A 21,186-nucleotide genomic window follows, 5' to 3' on the forward strand; every position below is an offset into this window, starting at 1 on the left:
GGGCAGAGAGTTGGAGAAGGAAAAACAGAGCAAAGGACAGACAGGCTGTGGATATTCTATGCGTTAATACACCCTTAATAACATGTCTGACTCCATCCTAGGGTTGACGGGCTGCCAAGCTGCTGCCAGGATTCCCCAGGTCACACAGTCTCAAGGTAACTCTGCACACAGAGTTCTCTCCAAAAGCTTTCAGCATTTTCATGGTCTCTCTTTTACCCATCATTAAGCCAGTTAAGAGCATTTCTGAGCATTCACGGGTTTCCCAAGACACTGCAAGGAAACAGTGATATCCCTAGGTCAGCAGTGGTTCTGAAGAAAGCATCTCTCATGACAGCACCGGACTGGACTGGGGAACTAAGAACTCTGTGCAGTATTTCCCTCTCTCTGGCCTGCTCACTGCTCTCTCCACTACCCATGACATCTCTGAGTCCACAGGAGGTGGTACTGGAAGACAGGAAATGCAGGCTAGCACCAGCCAGGCTGGTGTCTGTGGGTCACTGCAAACTGACTTCAAGTTAACTACCAGCTACTCCCCACTCACTTGGCAGACAATTATCAAGTGCTGCTCCTGGCCAGGCCCCATGCCCTCAATTACTTTCCAAGTTTCTCCCAACCTCAGAGATTAGGTTGGAAATCATTTTTCTCTGCTCTTTCTTAATTCCTGCAGTATGTAGACCTACATGACTGCACGAGAGTTGGGAATATTAAAGACATTTATAAATTATAATAAAGAAGTCACATGTGTTAAAAATGAGAGTCTGTTATTCAAAGAGCCCCAAATTATCTCATTTAGAGAAGACACTTAACAAAACATACATCTTAAAACTTCGGCAGGCAAGAATGCTTTTTATAATTGTTTCCATTTGAGAAACACAATTAAAATGGGTAAGAATTAATAGACACAACCTCACTCAGAATATGTAAAAAGCATCACAAGTTTTTCTGATATTCCTCTTTGTGGTTAGCTAACCACGCACAGGAGGAACCAAAGTCCAGACGTTCACATCCCGAAGTGGCAGTGCTCTCAGGGGGCTTCTTCCCTCGTAAGTGACAAGCGGCGGGGGGAGGAAGCGTTACCAAGATGCACACAGTCCAGCTTCTTACCCAGTCTTCTAGCATCAACTGTCAAACCATTTGCTCCGCTTTGCAAGAGGAGCTCCTTTAGAAGGTCCCAATAATTTCTGCTTATACTGTTCCACCAGCTGGTTGAAGCGAACTTCTGTCTTATTTCCTTTAGCTTTTTTTCTAGGTACCTACAAATGAAAGGAAAGGAAACATAAGATAATCAGTTTCAAGCATTAAGCATTACTTTACCCTCAGGCCAGCCAAGGGAGAAAGAGAGTTAGGTTCAGAGATCTTGTCCACCACATGAGGGACTTCCAGGGAGTGACCCCAAAATGATCATCCATTGGTGAGAAAACAGACCAGGAATGCCTAGGAGAAGGACCCCGCTAAAACACCGCTCCCACTCCAACTCCCGAAGGCTCGCACAGATCTCAAGGATGAGTCAGACTCGAGTCCAGATGGTCTCGCTTGCCCTTTCCTTCACCAAGGATGACAGGGCTTCAAAGAGACCTCTATAAGATAGTCTGCTGGGCCAGAGGCCTCCCAGAGACACGGATTCCTTGAGTGGGATGAGAAGGCAAATGCATCTTGTACCCTTAAAATAAAGGAACGAGGCAAGGAAAAAAGAAAATTTGAGCTCAAATGATCAAGAATGCATGACTACCACTTTTTACTAAAAAGAGCCAGGGCCCCTTGGAAGCTAATGCCAGGACTGACAAAGTAATAGGTAAGTGGGGACATCCCGCTGTGTTAGAAGCAAGGACACTACCACAGGCAAGGTTACATCAGGACTCAGGAGTCAACCTGAAGGGGCTTCTGCTGGCCTCAGATGGGACAGAATAATGACTGCATCTGGCTGAAACATGTCAAGTACACAGAAACTCATGAATTCACAATGCTACAAAAGCCTTACTTTCTCAGAGAAGGTTGGTAGGACAACAACTCATTACTCTGGGAACTGATAAAAAGAAAAAAACAAACTCAAGCAATTACCTTGCTTTTCCTACACAAATGGTATTTCTTGGTAACCAAACAGTTGATAAGGGAAGGCTCTTTTTTCTAGAATTTTACTTAAAAAACACATAAGGATTGATAAAATTAAGAAATTACATTCTGCAACTCGTACTGAAATACAGATCTAAGTAAACAGCAATCATCAACGGGTGCTAAGACTTTACAAATGGAGAGATGAAGCAGACAATCTCTAAGGCTACTGATGAATCAGAGCATCACCGAAAATGGAGCAAGCAAGGAAGAATGGGGTGACGGGGCAGTTAGGGAGTTTGGACTGACAGACACATACTGCAGTATTGTTTAAAATGGATATCCAACAAGGTCCTACCGCATTGCACAGGGAACTCTGCTCAATGTTATGTGGCAGCCTAGACCCACGTATACAATGGATACATGTATATGTAGCCGAGTCCCTTTGCTGTCTGCCTAAAACTATCACAACATTGTTAATCAGCTATAATCCAATGTAAAATAAAAAGTAAAAAAAAAAAAAAAGAGGCAACCAGACACTATGCACCTTATGGTACAATACAACAGAAAGCACACAGCCCCACCTATGAAATACTCTCACCAAGAAAACTGAACCTAGATCTAATCAAGGCTCTAGAGCTAACATCCCGTTTGTAAGCAACATGGGGTACTACAGGAACAAGTTCAATGATAGCAACAAGGAAGAAAGCAGCTAAATTCGAAAGGTAATATATTCTAACAGGCCAAGGACCTGGGTGATCCAGCTAATCGATAGCATGGAAAAAAGGGTGTAGTAAGGAAAACTGGATATTATAGGGGAAAAAAGATATAAGAGATTTAAAAAACGAATACAGGGAATTCCCTGGTGGCCCAGCGGTTAGGACTCGACACTTACACTGCTGTGGCACTGCTTCAATCCCTGGTCGAGGAAGTAACCAGGCTTTTTGTTTGGAACCCGATTTATACAAACCAACTTAAAAATATGTATTTTTGAGGTAACTGGGAGTATTTTAATATGGGCCACATATTAGCTAGTAAGGGTTTCTTATTAATTGCATTAGATGTGATGATCGCATAACATGTGTCTGTATGTGTGTGTTTAAAGTGAAAGCAAGTGCTAGTCGCTCAGTCGTGTCTCAATCTTTGTGACCCCACAAACTGCAGCCCACCAGGCTTCTGCTGTCTGTGGACTTCTCCAGGCAAGAATACTGGAGTAGGTACCCATTCTCTTCTCCAGGGGGATCTTCCCAACCCAGGGATCAAACCCAGGTCTCCCACCCTGCAGGCAGATTCTTTACCACCTGAGCCACCATATGTGTGTTTAAGGCCTAATCAGCTGGAGATGAATCCTGAGATACCTTTCTACGTGGGGTACATCTACAAGTGAGGTAGAGTGCACTGTAATATACTCACAGGATGGGGTGGGGGATGGGTAAGTAAAACAAGACAATTGTTGAAGCAGAGTAACAAAATCATGGGGTTCATTGTATTCTTCTCCCTACTTTTAGGACTGTGTACCTCCACATCTGCAGCCCTGTACATAACTGCAATCTAGAAGAAGCTTTTTCCTTTGCTTAACTAATCAAGGCTCAAGCGGCTGCCGACCCCGGCAGAGCTGTGCCATACCAAAGCCTCAGGGCCTACAGAACTTACCTGCTTGGAAGATAACTTCTGCTTCTCTTGCTTCTGGTGGTTTGTCTGGGGCTTTGGCTTCTTGGGAGGGAGAGGCTTCGTTTTGCCTTTGTCCCGCAACCTGAAACAACGTGGTCAAGTGTCACCCTGAGTTCTTCCTCTAATTGGCACTCCTGAGGTTTTCTCAGCCCAAAAGATAAAAGGCCTTTTCTCACACTGGCTCTTTCTAAGCCCCTGAGAAATCAAGGGATACTGCAACAGAATGTCCTAGGGCTCAACATTTGTATACTTGTCTTTTTGCTTTGGCTTAAAAACCTCAAGGGACTTTCAAAAACCATTGTTTACTTAACAAAAATTTCGTAAAGATTGGTTTTTGTTGACAGCATTAATCTGTTGTTCCAGACAGAAACCTCAAGTAGGTGGGCCTCCTACTAGAGACAGCCATCAAGACAAGAGGAAGCGCTTCAGAGGAGGAGAAAAATTGCATGAGAGCCCACCCTGGAAGGCTCCTCTGAGGTGCCCAAGGCCAGTCCTGTTCTGGCCTCCATTTGGTCCAAGAGTGACTGCCGGCATAGAGATACTGCATGCGGGACTGGAGCACCAGCATCCCTTTTATCCACACAAAAGCCCCAAAGAGGGAATACGGTGAAGTAAGACAAACCCTCTGAGAAGCCATGCCACATCTCACCTAATTTTGGGGCCTCGGTGTGAAGGGAGCGCCAGGACCTTTCTTCTCTTCTTCCCATCAGGCAGCTCCACGTGCTCCACTTCGGCCTTGGTCTGGAACCCTGCCCACGAGACAGAGTCCGCCGTCCTCTTCTGCTGCACGGAGGCCTGGTTTTGTTTCTGCATGTGGTTCTGAGCTGCTTTCTGTTGCTGCTTTTTCCCAGGCTCTGGTAGTACCTGCTGGGGCTCACCAGTTTCAGGCTTGGATTTCACTTTTTGCTGCAGAAGACGAGAGAATGCTACTTGGTTACTAGGTGAGATTTATTTGCTGGAAACACTCAGGAGAAGAGGACTTAGTTTGGTGAGAGAAGGGGAATTCTTCCCCCAAATAGTCAGAGACTTTAAGAAAGTGAACACAAGCAGTTCACAGGCCCTGACATCGTAACAGAGGGTTACTGGGTAGGGGACACAAAACAACCATTTTCCTTTTCCCACACAGAAACGAGGGGACAGTGTAGGTACATCCCAAACTCAACAGCCAGCAAAAAAACAAACAAGAAAGGGCCAGCAGCATGGGCCAAAGGTGTAATGGGAATGAGAAGAAATACCTGAAGCAATGAGAGTTGAAGATTTTCAAACTTAAGGACAGACACTAAACCACAGATTCAGAAAGCTCAGACAAACACCAAACAGGATAAAAAAAAAAAAGTACGTCTAGGCATATCATATCAAATTGCAAGAAATCAAGGAGAAAAATCTTTCCCCAGAGGTAGGGAAAACTCATTACCCACAAAGGAACAAAGTTAAGATTACATTGGATTTCCCTTATGTAAGCAAGAAGAAAACAGAATAAAGTGTTTAAAGTATGTGTGCATGGCAGGGCAATCACCAACCTAGAGCTCTGTATCCATGTAATTATCCTTCAAAAGTGAAGGAAAAACAAAACTTTCCCAGACAAACAAAAGTTAAAGAAATCTGGGGATTCTCTGGGGCCCAGGAGTTAGAACTTGGTGCTCTCACAGGGCCCTAGGTTTGATCCCTGGTCAGGGAACTAGGACCCTGCAAGCTGCTCGGTGAGGCACCTACCCACCTCCAAGAAACAATTAAGGAAATTTATCACTGGTAGATTTGCATTGCAAGAAATACTAAATGAATTTACTAAAAAAGGCAAAATGACAGGTTAGAAACTCAAATCCACATTAAAAAAAAAAAGGAAGAACCTTAGAGAAAAAAATAAATGAAGATAAGGAAAAGACATGAGGAGGACATAAAGTATGTTACATATTTATTTTGCACAAGTGGGGTAAGACAAAGAAGATTCATGTGAAATCAATGCGAGAATAATAATGTTATTCTATCCTTTTCACCTCAGAAATCTAAACAGGCATAGTGGGAGAAAGAACAAAGATCTATTTTATGCCTCTTATGTGCCAGTCTCTAGTGGTAAGGGTACAGATGAAAGAATGAAGTGTCTACCTTTTAGAACTCACAGCCCAGTGGAAAAAAGAGATATAAACCAAGTAAAAAACTAAAAAAGAGCCTAAGGACATTCATGAAAGCACAAGTAATAAAGTCTTCTCTCTTCTGAGAGAGGTGGGGAAATGCTACTTGGGGAATATGAGTATGGAGATTGAGAAGTATCCCTGAGTCAGGGGAAAGGGGCACTTCTACACAGAAAGACAGGTATGTACATAAGTATAGACAACAAATAAGGCCACCTGAATTTTTTTTTAAGCCAGAAGCTATAGAATCACCTCTGATTGAGGCAGTAAATAATTCTATAACTACAATGACAAAGCTGCCTTAAATAATAAGCAGAACCCAGATTTTTCCAACCTAGGGTAATGGTATGAATCACTGAAACTCCTCTTCTATGGGTCATGCTCATGATATACATCATAAAGACCCAGAACACAGCAAATGTGTGGTATATATCCAAGTTAAGGTACAGTATCGATGAGATCTGTAAGAGTTATGGTATCAAGAATAACCTGGCCTTCTATGTCCTGTGGCATGATGGACAAGAGAGTAACTACCGACTGTGTACTGACCATGTAGCTTGTGAGACAACTTACACATGTTAAACACAGATGATATTAAACCTATTTTTATAAACCAGAAGCTGAAGCTGAGGGGGGGAGTAACTTGCCAAGGAACTCAGAAAGGGGCAGAGCTTGAGTCTGAACATGAGTCTTCCTGTTCCCAGAGTTCCTCTACACTACACTAGATTAGAAACAGTACTGAAACTACCAGGCATCACACCTCTGGAGCATACAGGATGGAAAGAGGATTACGGAAGAGAGAGCTGAAATCTACAGGTAACGGACAACTTAACCTTGGCTATTAATTCTGACAGGTACCATCACCAAACAGGCAGTGCAAGCACTGCTGACCAGTAACAGCATCGGGCTGATTCTCCTCTCCCTTTCCTTCTGTGGAGCTATCACCAGCCAGCCCAGCAGAGGAGAGACGGCCTGCAGAGTTCTAGGGAACTAAGAGGAAAGGGTACCCAAGAACCTAGCAAGGCAGAGACCTAATTTAAGGGAACAGAACCACAACTGAACAAAACAGGAGTTTAAATATGGTCTGAAAAAAAAATTGAACTGTATGCTTAAAAACAGTAGAGTTTATGTGATGCGTACATTACCAAAATTTAAAAAGCAAAGAGAAAAGAAAAAAATTTCAGTTCTGTACCTGGCTGCGCTGGATCCTCAGTTCCTTGACTTTAAGTTTCCTTCGATCTTCCAAAGAGAATTCCACTATTGGTCTCTGTGACAGGAGGAGGCAGATTGTCATTCATTTGATTTCTTAATCTCTGCATGTAATGGAGCTGAGATGCTCGCCACCCCCGCCCCCACTACCCTCTTGCTTGCAAGTCAGAGGGTGCTGCTCACTTCCCTCTGCCTAAAGGCAAGGGACTGGTTCAGCAAGCAGACTACCCAATTTAGAGTTCCCTCCAATCATCCCGTCACCTGAATCACCGCTCACTTTTCCAAGGCCTTGCCGCTCTTACCCATCACACAAGTGTCAGAGGGCTTCCCATAAATGGCCCCCGGAGCACAGGCTCCCCGCCCCAGGACAAGGCTCACCTTCTGTGGCCCGAAGATCTCTGGATTGTTGTTGATGTGGCGTAGGGCCGCTAGGGCATGCTCGTGCTCCTGGAACTCTGCAAAGGCGTAGCCCAAGGACTGACCCTTAATCTTCCCGTAAGCTCCTTTCAGGTCTCGCATCACCCGACACTACCAGTACAGTGAGGAAAAGAAACAGTTGTTAGAGGATTTATTTTTATTTTGATTAGAGACTAATTACTTTACAATATTGTAGTAGTTTTTGCCATACATTGACATGAATCAGCCATAGATAGAGGATAAAGATCCTTAACAGCTTCAACAAGAAATCAGGTTATTGAAACAGTCTTCATCTATATCACCATCACAAGAGTTTTACTGAAGTAACACTTATGAATGTCTGTTTTATTAGAATATACCTGAGAGCACAGAACACATTAAATAGGTATTTTCTTGCTTTCTAAGGGTTTACAAACATCCACACAGACCTCCAAATAAGCATGCAGAGAAACTTCCCAAGGAAGAATTTTAATGGTAACTACTGACATGACAGCACATGCTAGCCGAGAGGTGCGTGGTACCTGGGGTGGTATATAGATCAGCCCCAGGCCTCAAGTGCTGTCTGCAGGTCTCCTCACTGAAGAAGTCACTCAAAAGAGGTATTACTCAAGAAGGGAAGGATGAAGGCCTGATGGCTTTAGATAAGAAAGTTCTGGCATGAGGAAGATCCTGACCAACAAATAGCCTCAGAAATACAGGAAGGAGCTTCACCTGTATTTGCTCAGAGCTCAGATCTTCTCTTGCATGATTTTTTCCTAAAACTTTAAGCTGTACCAGGCATCTTGGGGCACTGAGGAATGGTGGGGTATTTTGGGAAAACTGATCATTTACAGGGTTTCACTCCCAGGAAGCTGTGTTTGTCGGGTAATGGAGAAGTCTAGGTATCAGGGACATGTGGATGCCGCATTTGGTATATGTCCAGTATCCACTCTGTGCCTAGAACGGTGCCATGTACTGCAGGGAAATCGAGAAAAGCATTTTGGCAGCCAGACACGCTGCGCAGCCCTCCAGTCTCCTCATCTGCCGCCCCTAGGCCTGGCCAGGTCTCGCCTCGATGCAGCATGGCACAGCACCCTCGACTTCATGCTCAGAGCCAAAGTGAGACCATTGGATGGTAAGACCATTCCAAAGGCCTCTAGTCCATTTTCTGGGAGCAGGTGACGACGGAGTCAGTGCACACCTGGCAGGACCATGGCTATTTAGCAACCTACATAAAAATGGCAGCTTTTGCCAATTTGAGAATTTAGCCGCCTGGATCCAGATTTATTCTGGACCTTCAGAGTTATGACTGTGATGCCCAAGGCAAAGAAGCTGACAGTCTTTTGAACACAGTAGAAGAATGAAAGGACTGAGTCAGGACAGTACTGAGCAGGTGAAGTGATTACCACCCGTAGCTAGAAGAGGGGCCATCAAGAGATACTGGCCCACTGCAGATGGCAGACTGGCTGGGCACAGCATCGATGAAGGGGTATGTGATGAAGACTCACCTTAGCAAAACATCAAAATTGTACACTCAAAACAACGTGGAAATATTCTTATCCTCAGTGGGGATGTTACTAAATACTCCATCCCTTGGCACTACTGGTGGGTTGTTTTTATTTTTGAGATGAACATTTATATTAACCTGTGGCTCGTCTGGCACGCTTATAACAGAGCCATAGAAACTGTGTCTTGATACTCTTTTTTTCCTTAGCTTTCTTAGTGATTAAGAAATTTGGATTGTATTTCAAAAGAAAATATAACTGATTTTTTTGCTTTTTAAAAAATTTTTATTGAAGTATAATTGATTTACAATGTTGTTAGCTTTCAGTGTATAGTAAAATGATTCAGGTATTCATTTAAAAAAAGAAAAGCATAAAATGAGGCTCTGATCTTCAAAAAGCTTACTATCTTAGCTGAACACTATACTTACACATACAAAAGATTTAAAGAGAAAATTCAATATAATGCAAATACTGTAAAACACACATACATGTCTCTAAGCAATGACAGGTGTTAGATATGCAGGCTCTTACTAAGTACTGCAGATGCTGATGAGAAAATTGCATAACTGACTCTTATGACAGTAACTCTTTGAATGGTTTTACCAAGAGTGGTGTCAGCTATGTTCAGATTCTTTCCTATAATTCCCTGAATAGCAATATCTTACATTTTGAAGAGGATTTCCAGGAGTAGGAAAATAGTTTATGGTGATGAATCAGAGCAAAGCAGATTCATAATACTGGCTATGCTACTTATTCAATAAACACTGATCAAGAGATGACTATGTGCCAGGTACTATGCCAACAACTGGGAACAATGAGATGACACCTGCCCTCAAAGAGCTCAGTGTGGTTGGGAGAAATGACTGACGAACAATTACAGGACAGTGTAGTAATAAACGCCACAACAGGCATGTGGGGGTGCTGCGGGGGCAGGACAGCAGTTCCTGTAGTCATACAGAGCCTGACTAAGTCTTCGTGTGAATTCAGAGTTTGTCTAACACAACTGCCGAAGACCAGAGTGACTCCTTGTGCTCACCACAGGGCACTGAGAACTTAGTATAGTGCAAGAGCCTAAATGGTAGTGAAATGCTCCTCTAAGGAGCAGAGAACATAGATTATCTTCTCTGCAAGAAAACTAACATTACAGCACCTGGTATAATGCTGAGAATGCAGCAGGTACCCAATAAATGCTTGCTGAATTAAGTCATGAGCGCAGATACTTCTGCACATTCTGCTGCAACTGGTCAGATATGAAAAGCAGTTCTTAGAAGAGGGGAAAAAAGTTTTTTAAACCTCCCCAAACCATGAAAATCACTAAACTCAGTCTTGTGTGCTGACAATGAGCCCAAAAGAAAATGTGTCAATCTACTAGCACCTTGGGCATGCGCGCTCAGTCGCGTCAGTAGTGTCTGACTCTTTGTGACCCCGTGGACAGTAGCCCGCCAAGATCCTCTGCCCATGGGATTTCCCAGGCAAGAATACTGGAGTGGGTTGCCATTTCTTCCTCCAGGGGATCTTCCCGATCCAGGGATCAAACCTGCGTCTCCTATGTCTCCTGCAATGCAGGTGGATTCTTTACTGCTGAGCCATCAGCGAAACCCACTAGCACCATAGCCTGAAATAAACATGTGCTCTGGCCCAGGACGAGCACTGAAGCCCCAAGTGGGCAGGGCCAACTCTCACCTCTTTGATGCGCACCACCTTCTCCCCTCTGGTGGCATTCAGCAGCAGCTTTCTGAGCTGTTTGTCATCCATGGCCTTTGGGAGATTGTGCAGGCACAGCCTGGTCCGGGAGACAAAGATATTTTGGTCCTTGAGTTTCTGATGCTTCAGCAGCTCGAACTGAAAAAATAACAAACTGTTAACAGTACAATCCACCCTTTAAAGATACAGGCACATAATTCTCCAACAGGAAAGAACCATGACCCCAATCCAGTAACCACACATCTAGAAAAGATAAGGGAATCACCCATGCTGCAGCCTTTTGGTGATGCCCAGCACATAGGGAAATAAAGGTTCGAGGCGGCAAGAGGGCAGGTGGGTGATAAGATCATGGAGTCGGGCTGAATTTGAGAAGTTACGTAACACTTTTTAAGCCTCAATAATTTCACCTACAGGGTAGAACTGCAGATCAAAATATAATACCGATTTTTCAGTACTGATGTGAGGCTGAAATAAGGTAACATGCATAAAATCCCAAGCTCAAATCTGGCCCAGAGTAAATAATAAATAATACTGTAGTTAACATCTATGCCAAGTCCTTACCTATCCACCAACTCAAACTGATTGTTTACTCCTTCCAAAAGGAAATGGATTTACTTAAAGAATACGCGACACAATACTGTCTTGTCTCAACTCTGCCACCTTGAGGCAAAGAAATGTCAATAGAAACAAACAGTTTCCAGAGCCTGACCTATGTTGCACAAAGCACTGGCCCCAGGACAACCTCTCTCTAAAGTGAAAGGGTGACCTTCTCCTGACTTGTTTCTTAACAGCAGCTCAGCAGAAAAGTTTTAAGCTAAACTTTTATCAAGTTTCATTTTTGCCACTTCTTACTTGGTAAAGATACTATTACAGAAACTCACAAAATAAATACCCTGGAAACGAATATTAAAAGGGCTATCTGAAGGGTTATCGTGCTTAAATTCAATAGTGTGATTTTTCTCCCAGGAAAAGCTGTGTCTGCTGTTTAATTATAATGCATATAATCTAGTGAGCCTTTTGCTAGGGAAATTCACTTTAAGGAGAATTAAATGTGTCACTATCGCACTGTGATCAGAAAAGGGCATTCAATGCCCCTCACATACTTTGATCTCCAGATGCTCACTACCAACACCTGTCGAGGACACCAATCTAGAGCCTGCACAGAAAAGACATGCTGCCTCCAGCCGTCACTATATTCTCATCTCTGTCCGTCATCTTTTGCACTTCCAGGCTCCGGAGCTAATTCTATTAATGATCATGCATCTTTAGCATTCTAGGCTGGCTTAGCTTTGTGAAAGTAAACTATACGGGCAAAAGCAAAAATTATTGGAACCAAGATTGCTAAGCAGCAAAGGAACTCAACAATATTAGTTATCACTAGAAATCCCATAGTATGGGGTTTTCCTAAAATGATTTCATAATCTGGAGATACCACCCTCCCTCCACCAAAATACATCCTATCCTTCCCTTCCAAGACACACATCCACACTTCCCTCCCTATTTACTCTAGCCCACACTGACCTTCCTTTCTCATATTATTCTGCATTTATACTGACACCTAATTATATATAGCCTGAGCCTCTGTCTACTTCATGATCTAAAAGCATACTATCTGGCAAACACATACTGTTGAGCATTACAAAAACAAAGAATAAGACCCAGTACATAATGTTGACATGGTATGATGTATAACGTCAGGTTAGTGGCTGTTCCACCTGTACACATGTTTTCCAACAATAGTATAAGTAGCACCTGTGACCGATACTTGCTTGGCTCTTTGATGAGCACCTTTAGCATTATTATTTATTGATTTATATTAAGTCCTGCAGAATCTGAAGCTGGTGCCTAATCTACTCACTCGTTCTCTCTTGGCCATATCAGCAGCGCTCACACCCTCTGCAGCCTTCGTCCCAGCACGAATCACTGCAGAAAGAGGGAAAAAGGCCAAGACATCAGCAAGGGAATTTTCACTGAGCAATAAGAGGAATGTGATGTGAATGATGCAAGCTCTCTATAGAGGGCCCAGAGGACTATGCTGGCCAGGACACAGTGGTTATCTGGGTAGGTCCAGAAATAGGCTACAGGGCTAAGTTCTTGTCTACGAGCTGCTCTCAAGGACTAAAACTCTGAACATTTTGTGATTTTGTTCTTCTTCTTCCTTCCCTTCAAAAAATTTCACGTCGTGCCCAAAGTCAGATGGGAAGGCCTAAAGGAAGTTTTGGAAATAAGTACATTTTAGGCATTTGGAATGCCAATATGCTCTACCTATGACCTGTCCTTGGAAATCTCCCTGCTCATGTATTTGGGAGCCATTTCTAAGCGGTGAGATAAGCCAGCCAAGAGAACAGCAACAGTGTATAACACCGGGCCCGGCCTCCAAGGTTAACGGCCTCCCATTTGCTAGTCCGGGCGGTAAGGTTGTGCAGCAGGTGGCAGTACTGTGTGACCTAAAGGAAGGAATTCTCTCGTTTGTCTTAATTAAAGCTAATTTCTGATTATCTTTCTGACACTAAGGGAAAGGTGCTCAGTGCATATTTTAAATCCATGAGTAATCCAAAAGAGTACTTTTAGTCATAATTTTCAACTCCTTCAAAAAACCTATCAGAAATGATGACAAGGGACAAAGGTAATTTGGGTTTTTCCTCCCTCTGATGAAATAATCTTCTGATGAAAAGGTCTAAAGGCAATCAGTCAGAAAGGAGAATGGGGAGTGGCTAATCCATGAATTGGGTGAAGGCTTCCTATCAGAAAGCTGTGCTTCTGTTAAAGTGGAATATCTGCTACATCTGCTAAAGTACAATAATAACAGTATACCACCATTAAGGAGGGTGCAGGGCTTTTAATTTGAAACATGCTCCAAACATACTGCTGTCAGGTTGCTGTCATGGCAAGTGGCCAGCTACTCCAGAGCCTGGTTCCCCTCTCCCTGCCACTACTCACAGCCTTCTCGCGCCAGGTAGAGGTTACGGGTCCCAGTCGGCTTCTTCACCTTCTTCGTCCGGAGTTTTGCAGCCTCATCACGGGTCACTGCCAAGTCAACCTTAAGCTGCCGGCCATCCAGTTTAAGTCCGCCACCCTGAAACAGATTGCGACCTCTCTCTTAAAATTCATGGTGAGTAGAAACTAAACACCTGACAAGGAGCACCAAGGAAAGGGAAACCAGCAAACCCCCACTGTTGTGTGGACCCCCGCTGCTAGGATGTTTTAGGCCAGCCGGATGCAAGTGGATCACTGAGCTGAACAGTATTTAGCACAGCTGTGCAAAGGCCACATATTCGTTTTCAGGGAGTTGATTAGTCCGAAAGAAGGACCAAATTAAGAAAAACGATCTGTAAATAGGCAAATTTATAGTATGCTAAAGAAATCTAATGAAACAGTAGTGATAACTCTACTCATGAGAATTTAAGAGACAATGGCAATACACGATAACTCAGCTCAAAACAATTTATACTTGGTTATAGAATACACAGAAAAATTCTCTATCACCTACACACTTTCTCTCTCAAACATTTACTCCACTTCATAGATGGCCTTAATCCCTTCTTGTCCCAGTCTTTCACGCCATCAGCCTAGGATAGAGACTGATATAAGAAACTGACCCATAATATAGATTATTATACCTACTTCCTCACCTATAAAGGATTACTCATCTTATAAACACCTATAGGACTGATGTGAGGATTAAACAAGGTCATGCGTGTAAAGCTCAGTGCCTAACACACACTCTGCTGTGCTTAGTCCCTCAGTCGTGTCCAACTCTTTGTGACCCCATAGACTCCATGCTCCTCTGTCCATGGGATTCTCCAGGCAAGAATACTGGAGTGGGTTGCCATGCCTTCCTGCAGGGAAGCTTCCCCACCCAGGGATCAAACCCAGGTCTCACATATTGTAGGCAGATTCTTTACCATCTGAGACACCAGGGAAGTCCTAACACACACTATGCATTCAATAAGTCTTAGCTTTATTATTTTCACATCATTGACAATAATAATAAAGTTTTGTGGAAATATCAGCTGTTGCCCCTGGAAGGCAATCACCTAAATTACAGAGTAAAAGAAATGTCTTCCTTACCTCGGCCTCTGGAGAAGCAGCTTCAAGGCATTTTTGGGCTGCTTCTTGAGTCATGAACTGGGCAAATGCACAGCCTGCACAGAGAGACAAAACTAAGTGGGATCCCAGGCTCACATGGCCCACCTGGAAGCCAAAGACAACACTATGCATGGTGGCAGCCTGGCATGAAGCGGAAGGGGTAGTAGCACCATTGTGTTAAGTACAATGAAACTTAACTAAAAAGCACTGTGTCCAGCACCAGGGGTTCAAGACAGGCAAGACAGCACACCTGCTCATAATGAAATTTTATTATTATTGCCTTCATCTTTTCTAATGCTTCTTAGAAACTTTAGTCGCACCATCTCATGCAATGAGAAATATCCACAAGAAATACTAGAGAAATCCCAGCCTAATGTTTCAGTATCACATTCTACGTGCTTGTTAGAGGACTTAAAAAAAAAAAAAAATGAAGCAGCAATCACTTAAGCCTGAAACTAGAGATCTCACTATCATCAGAGTCCCTAAGGAGGCATCAGATGAGGGCAGGTCTAGTTCCTGGAGTAAAAGTCCCTGGCCTCTATCCTGTGAATATAGTGGTGAACTGGAAAGTCATGAGCTCAGCTTTTGACTCCTGCTATAGAATTTCCACAGGCATACCTTTCACTGGTTAGAGGCAGGACCTATCAACTATCCTAATCTTTTGCTTTTGTTAAAAAGCACCTTTTATAAGGGAAAAAAAAAGTTGACTTTATAGTAAACTAAAAAAAAAAATTAAGTTCCATAATATTTTGTTAACATTCCTAAAAACCTTAATTCTTCCCTCACAGAGGAAGGCAGTGCCATATTTCCTAGAGCTACTGGGGCACTGAGCTTTTGCCCCTCTCAGAATGAATGGCAGCCAACTAACTGCAAGGACGCATGTGGCAGGCCAAAGGCCTCGTCTAGTGAGGTCTTCCCTGCCTCCTGCAGGCAGAGCTAAGAACCCCTGCATCCCTCCCCTGCCCCCACACTCCACCCCAGCCATCCTCCACTCCCATTTCTATTATGGATGTCAGGGAGCATCTTCCTCAAAAGACTTGAACGTCTCAGGAAGAAAGCTCATGTTTCTTGGCTGTTTCTACATCCAAAGCATGTACCATAACATCCACCATTAGAAGATACTCAATAGGAAGCAACAAGTAATACAGAAAGAAGTCCAACGTGAAGAAAATGAGGTGGGTTCTTCTCTCTGAATGGGTAAGAATGTTACCATGGGAATTTCCAGGGTATCTACTGGGTCAGTTTTAACACTTCCCCAAAAGTCTTCAGATATTACTTAGCCCCTTCCAGGCAGCAAAATAGCAGCTAACAGGGATGAGGGGTAGGAGGCAGCCAAGGCTGTGTGAGCAGGCAGAAAGTGCCAGGAAAATCTAATATGAGCTAGGGAAAGATAACATATCATGGGGGAAAAAAAACAAACTATGCTTATTAAAACCATTAACTCTCAGCTAACATTAACAGACCAAGAAAGAGATTGAGCAATTCAACCACAGACTCCATTCTAAAAATGTCAACCCAATACATTAGGGCACTCAGAAAGAGATAAAAGAGATGACCAAAGTCAAGCAGTATCAGACAGTACTTGCAACATTCTATGCAATTCTAGTCACCCATTTTCAGAAAAATAAAAATGGAGAAGGTCCAAGAAGTATAACTGAGTATCAGAGCTAAAGGCACCTTAAGTGATTACTCTAGTTGAACCCACTCATTTTACAGATAAGGAACAGAAGCCCACAGTGGTTAAATGGGTGCCAAAAAATCACCCAGCTGGTGATTTAGCTGGGATTAGACCCCTAACCTAACCTTTCCATTATACTACCTCATTTTACATCTTCTAAAGCTAATGAAACTAAAAATGATCAGGTTTCATCAAACTGGAAAATAAGATTTAGAATGGAAGTAATTAATCCATAGATAGGCTCCAGAGAGCTGCAAAACACTCAGAAATGGCATTTTTATGAGGATAGGGTTCAGAGTTCTTGCTAGATCTCAAAGGGATCAAGAACCAGAATGAATTAAAAAGTCACTGCTTTAGCAGAACAATTGCACTTGATAAAAATCAAAGATTATGAATGGGTTGAAAAGATGTTTATCTAACAACAGTATATTAGAATGAGGAGTGGTCAACCTTTAGCTCAAAAGAAACAGCTTAGGGAAAAAAAAAAAAAACCAGCACCACCACTAAGGCAGTACTTCTGCTTTTCCTTTTGACTGTTGGCATTGCAACAAAGTTTCCATCAGCTTCCCTCACTAACAAAAGCAACTGAAAAATAGCTCCCTAATTTCAAGCACTGTGGAATGATTAATACCCATGAGATGCTATCACATTTGAAATTCAAAGAACAACAAATGAAATTCATTACCCTAAAGTAAATAAGCAAGAGCTTAAAAAGCTTAGACAAAATTACAGCTGGCAACACCATGACAGATGCTGAGTTTGACATCACTGGAAGACAACCTCAGAAATGTCCTTGGTGCTTCTATGGATCACAGAAACCTGGATAATGGTGGACCCCTCGGAGGGCACACATTATGCCCTCATGTAACCTAGTCAGTGCCCATGGCAGTGGTCTCAATCCTTTTGGGCCTAACCAGATGACAGCAAATACCTTTAGAATGCTCTGTGTCTGGATGCAAGACAATGCGGACATATTTAAGATCTCCAAATTGCTGCAGGAGCTCTCCAAGGTCTTCTTCCTCTGAGTCGAAGGACAGGTTTCTATGGAGGACAATCAGGTCACAAGAGAGCTCAGTTACAAAAGTGAGACCCTGCGCTCCAGTACAAGGTGAATGAGTCAGACATCATCTGGAGTGGTTCCTTGGAACCACCCTCCCCAAGGATAGCACCAAGGGGTGACCTCCACTAGCCAGGCCACCGATGTATGACTCTGGCCACTGGCCATAACCGACTGAACTTCCTCTGTTAATCAGATTCTCTCTCCCAGGAATATAAAACTTGAACACACATATACAAAGACCGGAAGTTGCAGATACAGATTTATCTCAAAACAGCAGTGTGGGGAGCTGAAAATGTTCTGTAACATATATATGTATCTCCACATATAAAGGTATATGTATATCTGTGGCTATATATATGAAAAATGTCACTGGGTTGTACACATACTTTACAGAATACATGTTATACCTTAACAAGGGATAAAACAAGAATGAGTGTCTTCAGAGAAAGGATCACACAGTGTTCCACAGCAAAGGACCCAGCAAAGGTCCCTTTTGGAGGTTTGCTCTTTGACAACTTTGATTCTGTGAGCTACCCTAACGTTCATCCGACAAACCAGGTTTTTCACTTAAATTGGCCAAAATTAGTTTCCCTTAGAACCAAAAGACTGACAGCAAATGAGAAATCAAACATCTCTCAATGTCTCCTCTGTACTCCTATGAAATCTAGGTTTCAGTTAAAACTTTACAAAAGTCAGAGAATCCTTCAAAATAGTAACTCAAAACCAAACATGGTAAAGTTTATTAGCTAAGTACAAAAAAAAAAAAAGGGTAGGGGGAGAGAGAGAGAAAACTACTATTTCCCTTGATGGGATTAAAAAATGTTAGAAGGGGATTTTGTTCTACTAAATTTCAACACAGTGTAAAGGTTCTTAACCCAGTTATACACAGCCTTCCAGGGGCAAGAAAAAGAGTTCCAAATAAATATCTACAATTTTACTTCTCTTTTGCTCAATTAACAGCTCCATAAATTGTTTTATCTTATTGAGCAACCAAGATAAAAAAGATTTTCTACAATAAGACACATCCTAGCTACATTATTGCTTCTAATTTGCCTCATCGTGTTCATAGCCTTCTCTCTTCCATCCCTTTACTTTCCTAAGTTCTCTTTAAATTAAAAAGATGTATAAGGAAGGGAATCCTTGGTACTGAGGTCACAGGCTTCTAAGTGTGACATTCCTCATTCCTATTACACAGAATCCTCTACAAACATGAAATTGTTTATATGGAAATTCCAAATAACACAGAAGAAAAAAAAAATGGAGACGTGCTATAAAGGAAGACAATGGGCTACAGCACAGCACGTATAAGCTGAAATCATCCTTGTTAAGTATTTATGATATGAACACGAGTGGGTATTCCTTGAGTAGTGATGAAAGTTAATTCTGTGTGTATGTCTTTTTGCCTATTCATTTCCTAAATTTCCCACAATAAACATAAATTACTTGCATAATGAAGACCATCTTTAAGAGACTGTACAAGAGAATAAAACAGAAATCTCTAAAATAAGACCCAAATAGCCCGAGCAAAAATGGTACTCAAGAAAGGACGAAAAGGCCATTGAGGGGTGCCAAGGACATCCCGACTTCCTGAAAATGCCAACCTACGGCAGTCAGTGCAACTGAAACAGCAAAGGCAACGTGACACAGTATCCCCTTCTCTCGGTTTTCCAGGAAACAGATGGGATGCTTCACTTTATGGACATGACTTTAGATCAGTCAGGCATGAGGAGAGAATTAGGGACAAGAGGTACAATCCCTCCCCAGCACTCACCCTAAAACAAAGGCCAGAAGCAAGACGCTTCTATTAATAATAGTTGAAGAATTCATTTGTTCCAATGACGCCACCCCAATTACAAAGAATGACATCTAAATGGGGACAAGATACAAAGACCCCTGCTGCTTACCTCCTGTGTATAGTTGATTCTCCTACACGTTTCTCAGTGGTGCTACGTTCCTAGGCAGATGTGCTGATGGTCTTACATGTATCTAACTTTTTGGCCTAGCTAACAGAATTAGTGAAAAAAAAAGAAGAAAGGAAGGGAGAGAGGAAGAAGAGAAGAAAAACTTATGAAGGTGACAGAAACAGCAGTTCTCCAGATAGAAAGTCATACCTGATAAAGACAGTCTTTCCTTCATTCACATCAGAAGGTAATTTCCTCTTCTTCCTCTTCTTCTTTGAGACTTCTATATTCAAAGTAAAAAGAAAAGCAACAAACTGAATTTTGGACTATTGCCAGCCTTACAACAAAGAGCTAAGTTGTTAAATATATAAAGATCTTACATAAATTAAGAAGAAATCCAACTAAAAATGAACAAAGGATATGCAACTAAATATATGAAAATGCTCAAATTCACTCATAATTAAAGAAAGACATAGCATCAGAAATGAGATATTATTTTTCACCGAAGACTGGCAAAAATCAAAAATCAAAAAAGACAGATGAAATTCATTGTGGTAAGGGTGTGGGGGGAAATGAGAGAGAAAGAGATTCCCCTACACTGTCTGATGGTAAACTTTCTAGAAATGTAAAATGTAGAACATCCGAAGAGAAAAATAATACATTCACATAGACAAATATACATTACACTTTACACCAGTGCACATACATTCATGTTTTAGCTTACGGAAGTATTATATTAACTATCCTCAGATACACAAGAAACCCTGGTTGTCTGGTGGTTTACTTGCTAAGTTGTGTCCCACTCTTGCGACTCCATGGATTGTAGCCCATCAGGTTGTTTCTGGGAAAGGGCCTTAAGTGGCTGTGGATTTAGGTTAAAGGGAGATTCATTGATTTTAAGAATTGACATATATGCTTATATATATGAAGAAAATTTCTGGAAGGATACAAAAGAAATAACAGAGGCTACTTTGGGGGAGCGACTGAACTGAACAGAACTGAACTTTGGGGGACTGCTGGGAGGACTGGTGAGGAACTTTTACTTTTCTGTGTTACATCCTTTTGCACCACACATATATTTTAAATTAATTTTCTCTCATTAGTGTCTATCAGTTATTTTTCCTAGTGAAGAAGAGACAGCTGAATCTGGTTGCAGAATAAAAGGTCTCTCAGTCCTCTCAGTGTAAACGCTTCTTTGCTTCTAAGGTGTCTACCATTCTCTCCTCATAGAAAAAGTTTATTTCCTCAGATTTCTCATATGGTCAAATCAACATGCCAGACTTACAAAAAAGGGAGAAGGGAGACCTGATTAGTGTATAAAAACCTCCAAGGAAACCAAAGGACCACTTACTGACCACTCTTGATTCTGTAATGACCTGCCTCACTCAATAAATAAGTGGAGTTTAAACCCAACATTCTTGATGAAAGTAGTAATATGGTTTGGTTACAGTTTTACAAAATGCCCCAGGAGGTCCTTTATCCCCATTTCAATTCAAAATTGTTGTTTATACTCCACTACTGGCAGAGAACAGTAACAATGATAATATTGGTAGTCATTAGTAGTACAGATGATTTAATCTTCACATTCCTATGTGGTTACTAGAGCCATTTTATAGATGAAGGAACTGAAGTATAAAGACGTTAAGTAACTCGCCCCAACGTCATACCTCAAGAAAGGAGCAGAGACAGGATTTGTAACTCTTTGCTAAACAAGCTGCACCTGTGATCTCTAGGAAACATGGGGTTTTATTCTCTTAATTAACTCCTGTTCACCCAGTATCCAGCACTACAGGCA

General features: G+C 42.2%; 1 protein-coding gene across 2 annotated transcripts in view; it reads right to left on the bottom strand.

Annotated features, from left to right (window-relative positions):
• Positions 1-623: 623 nt before the first annotated feature.
• RBM28 (RNA binding motif protein 28) overlaps positions 624-21,186 on the bottom strand; it is a 31,814-nt gene continuing 11,251 nt past the window's right edge. For both annotated transcript variants that reach the window (XM_068972928.1, XM_068972927.1), the window contains 11 exons: positions 19,602-19,674; positions 17,362-17,471; positions 14,735-14,808; positions 13,604-13,739; positions 12,522-12,586; positions 10,643-10,801; positions 7,437-7,586; positions 7,042-7,116; positions 4,370-4,626; positions 3,703-3,802; positions 624-1,253 (listed from right to left, as the gene is read on the bottom strand). In XM_068972928.1, the coding sequence (XP_068829029.1) occupies positions 1,119-1,253; positions 3,703-3,802; positions 4,370-4,626; positions 7,042-7,116; positions 7,437-7,586; positions 10,643-10,801; positions 12,522-12,586; positions 13,604-13,739; positions 14,735-14,808; positions 17,362-17,471; positions 19,602-19,674 (1,334 nt within the window). In that variant the 3' untranslated portion in view covers positions 624-1,118. The remainder of the gene's footprint in view (positions 1,254-3,702; positions 3,803-4,369; positions 4,627-7,041; positions 7,117-7,436; positions 7,587-10,642; positions 10,802-12,521; positions 12,587-13,603; positions 13,740-14,734; positions 14,809-17,361; positions 17,472-19,601; positions 19,675-21,186) is intronic.

The sequence above is a fragment of the Capricornis sumatraensis genome, chromosome 5 (genome assembly GCF_032405125.1).
Source record: "Capricornis sumatraensis isolate serow.1 chromosome 5, serow.2, whole genome shotgun sequence".
NCBI classification, from domain to species: Eukaryota; Metazoa; Chordata; class Mammalia; order Artiodactyla; family Bovidae; genus Capricornis; species Capricornis sumatraensis.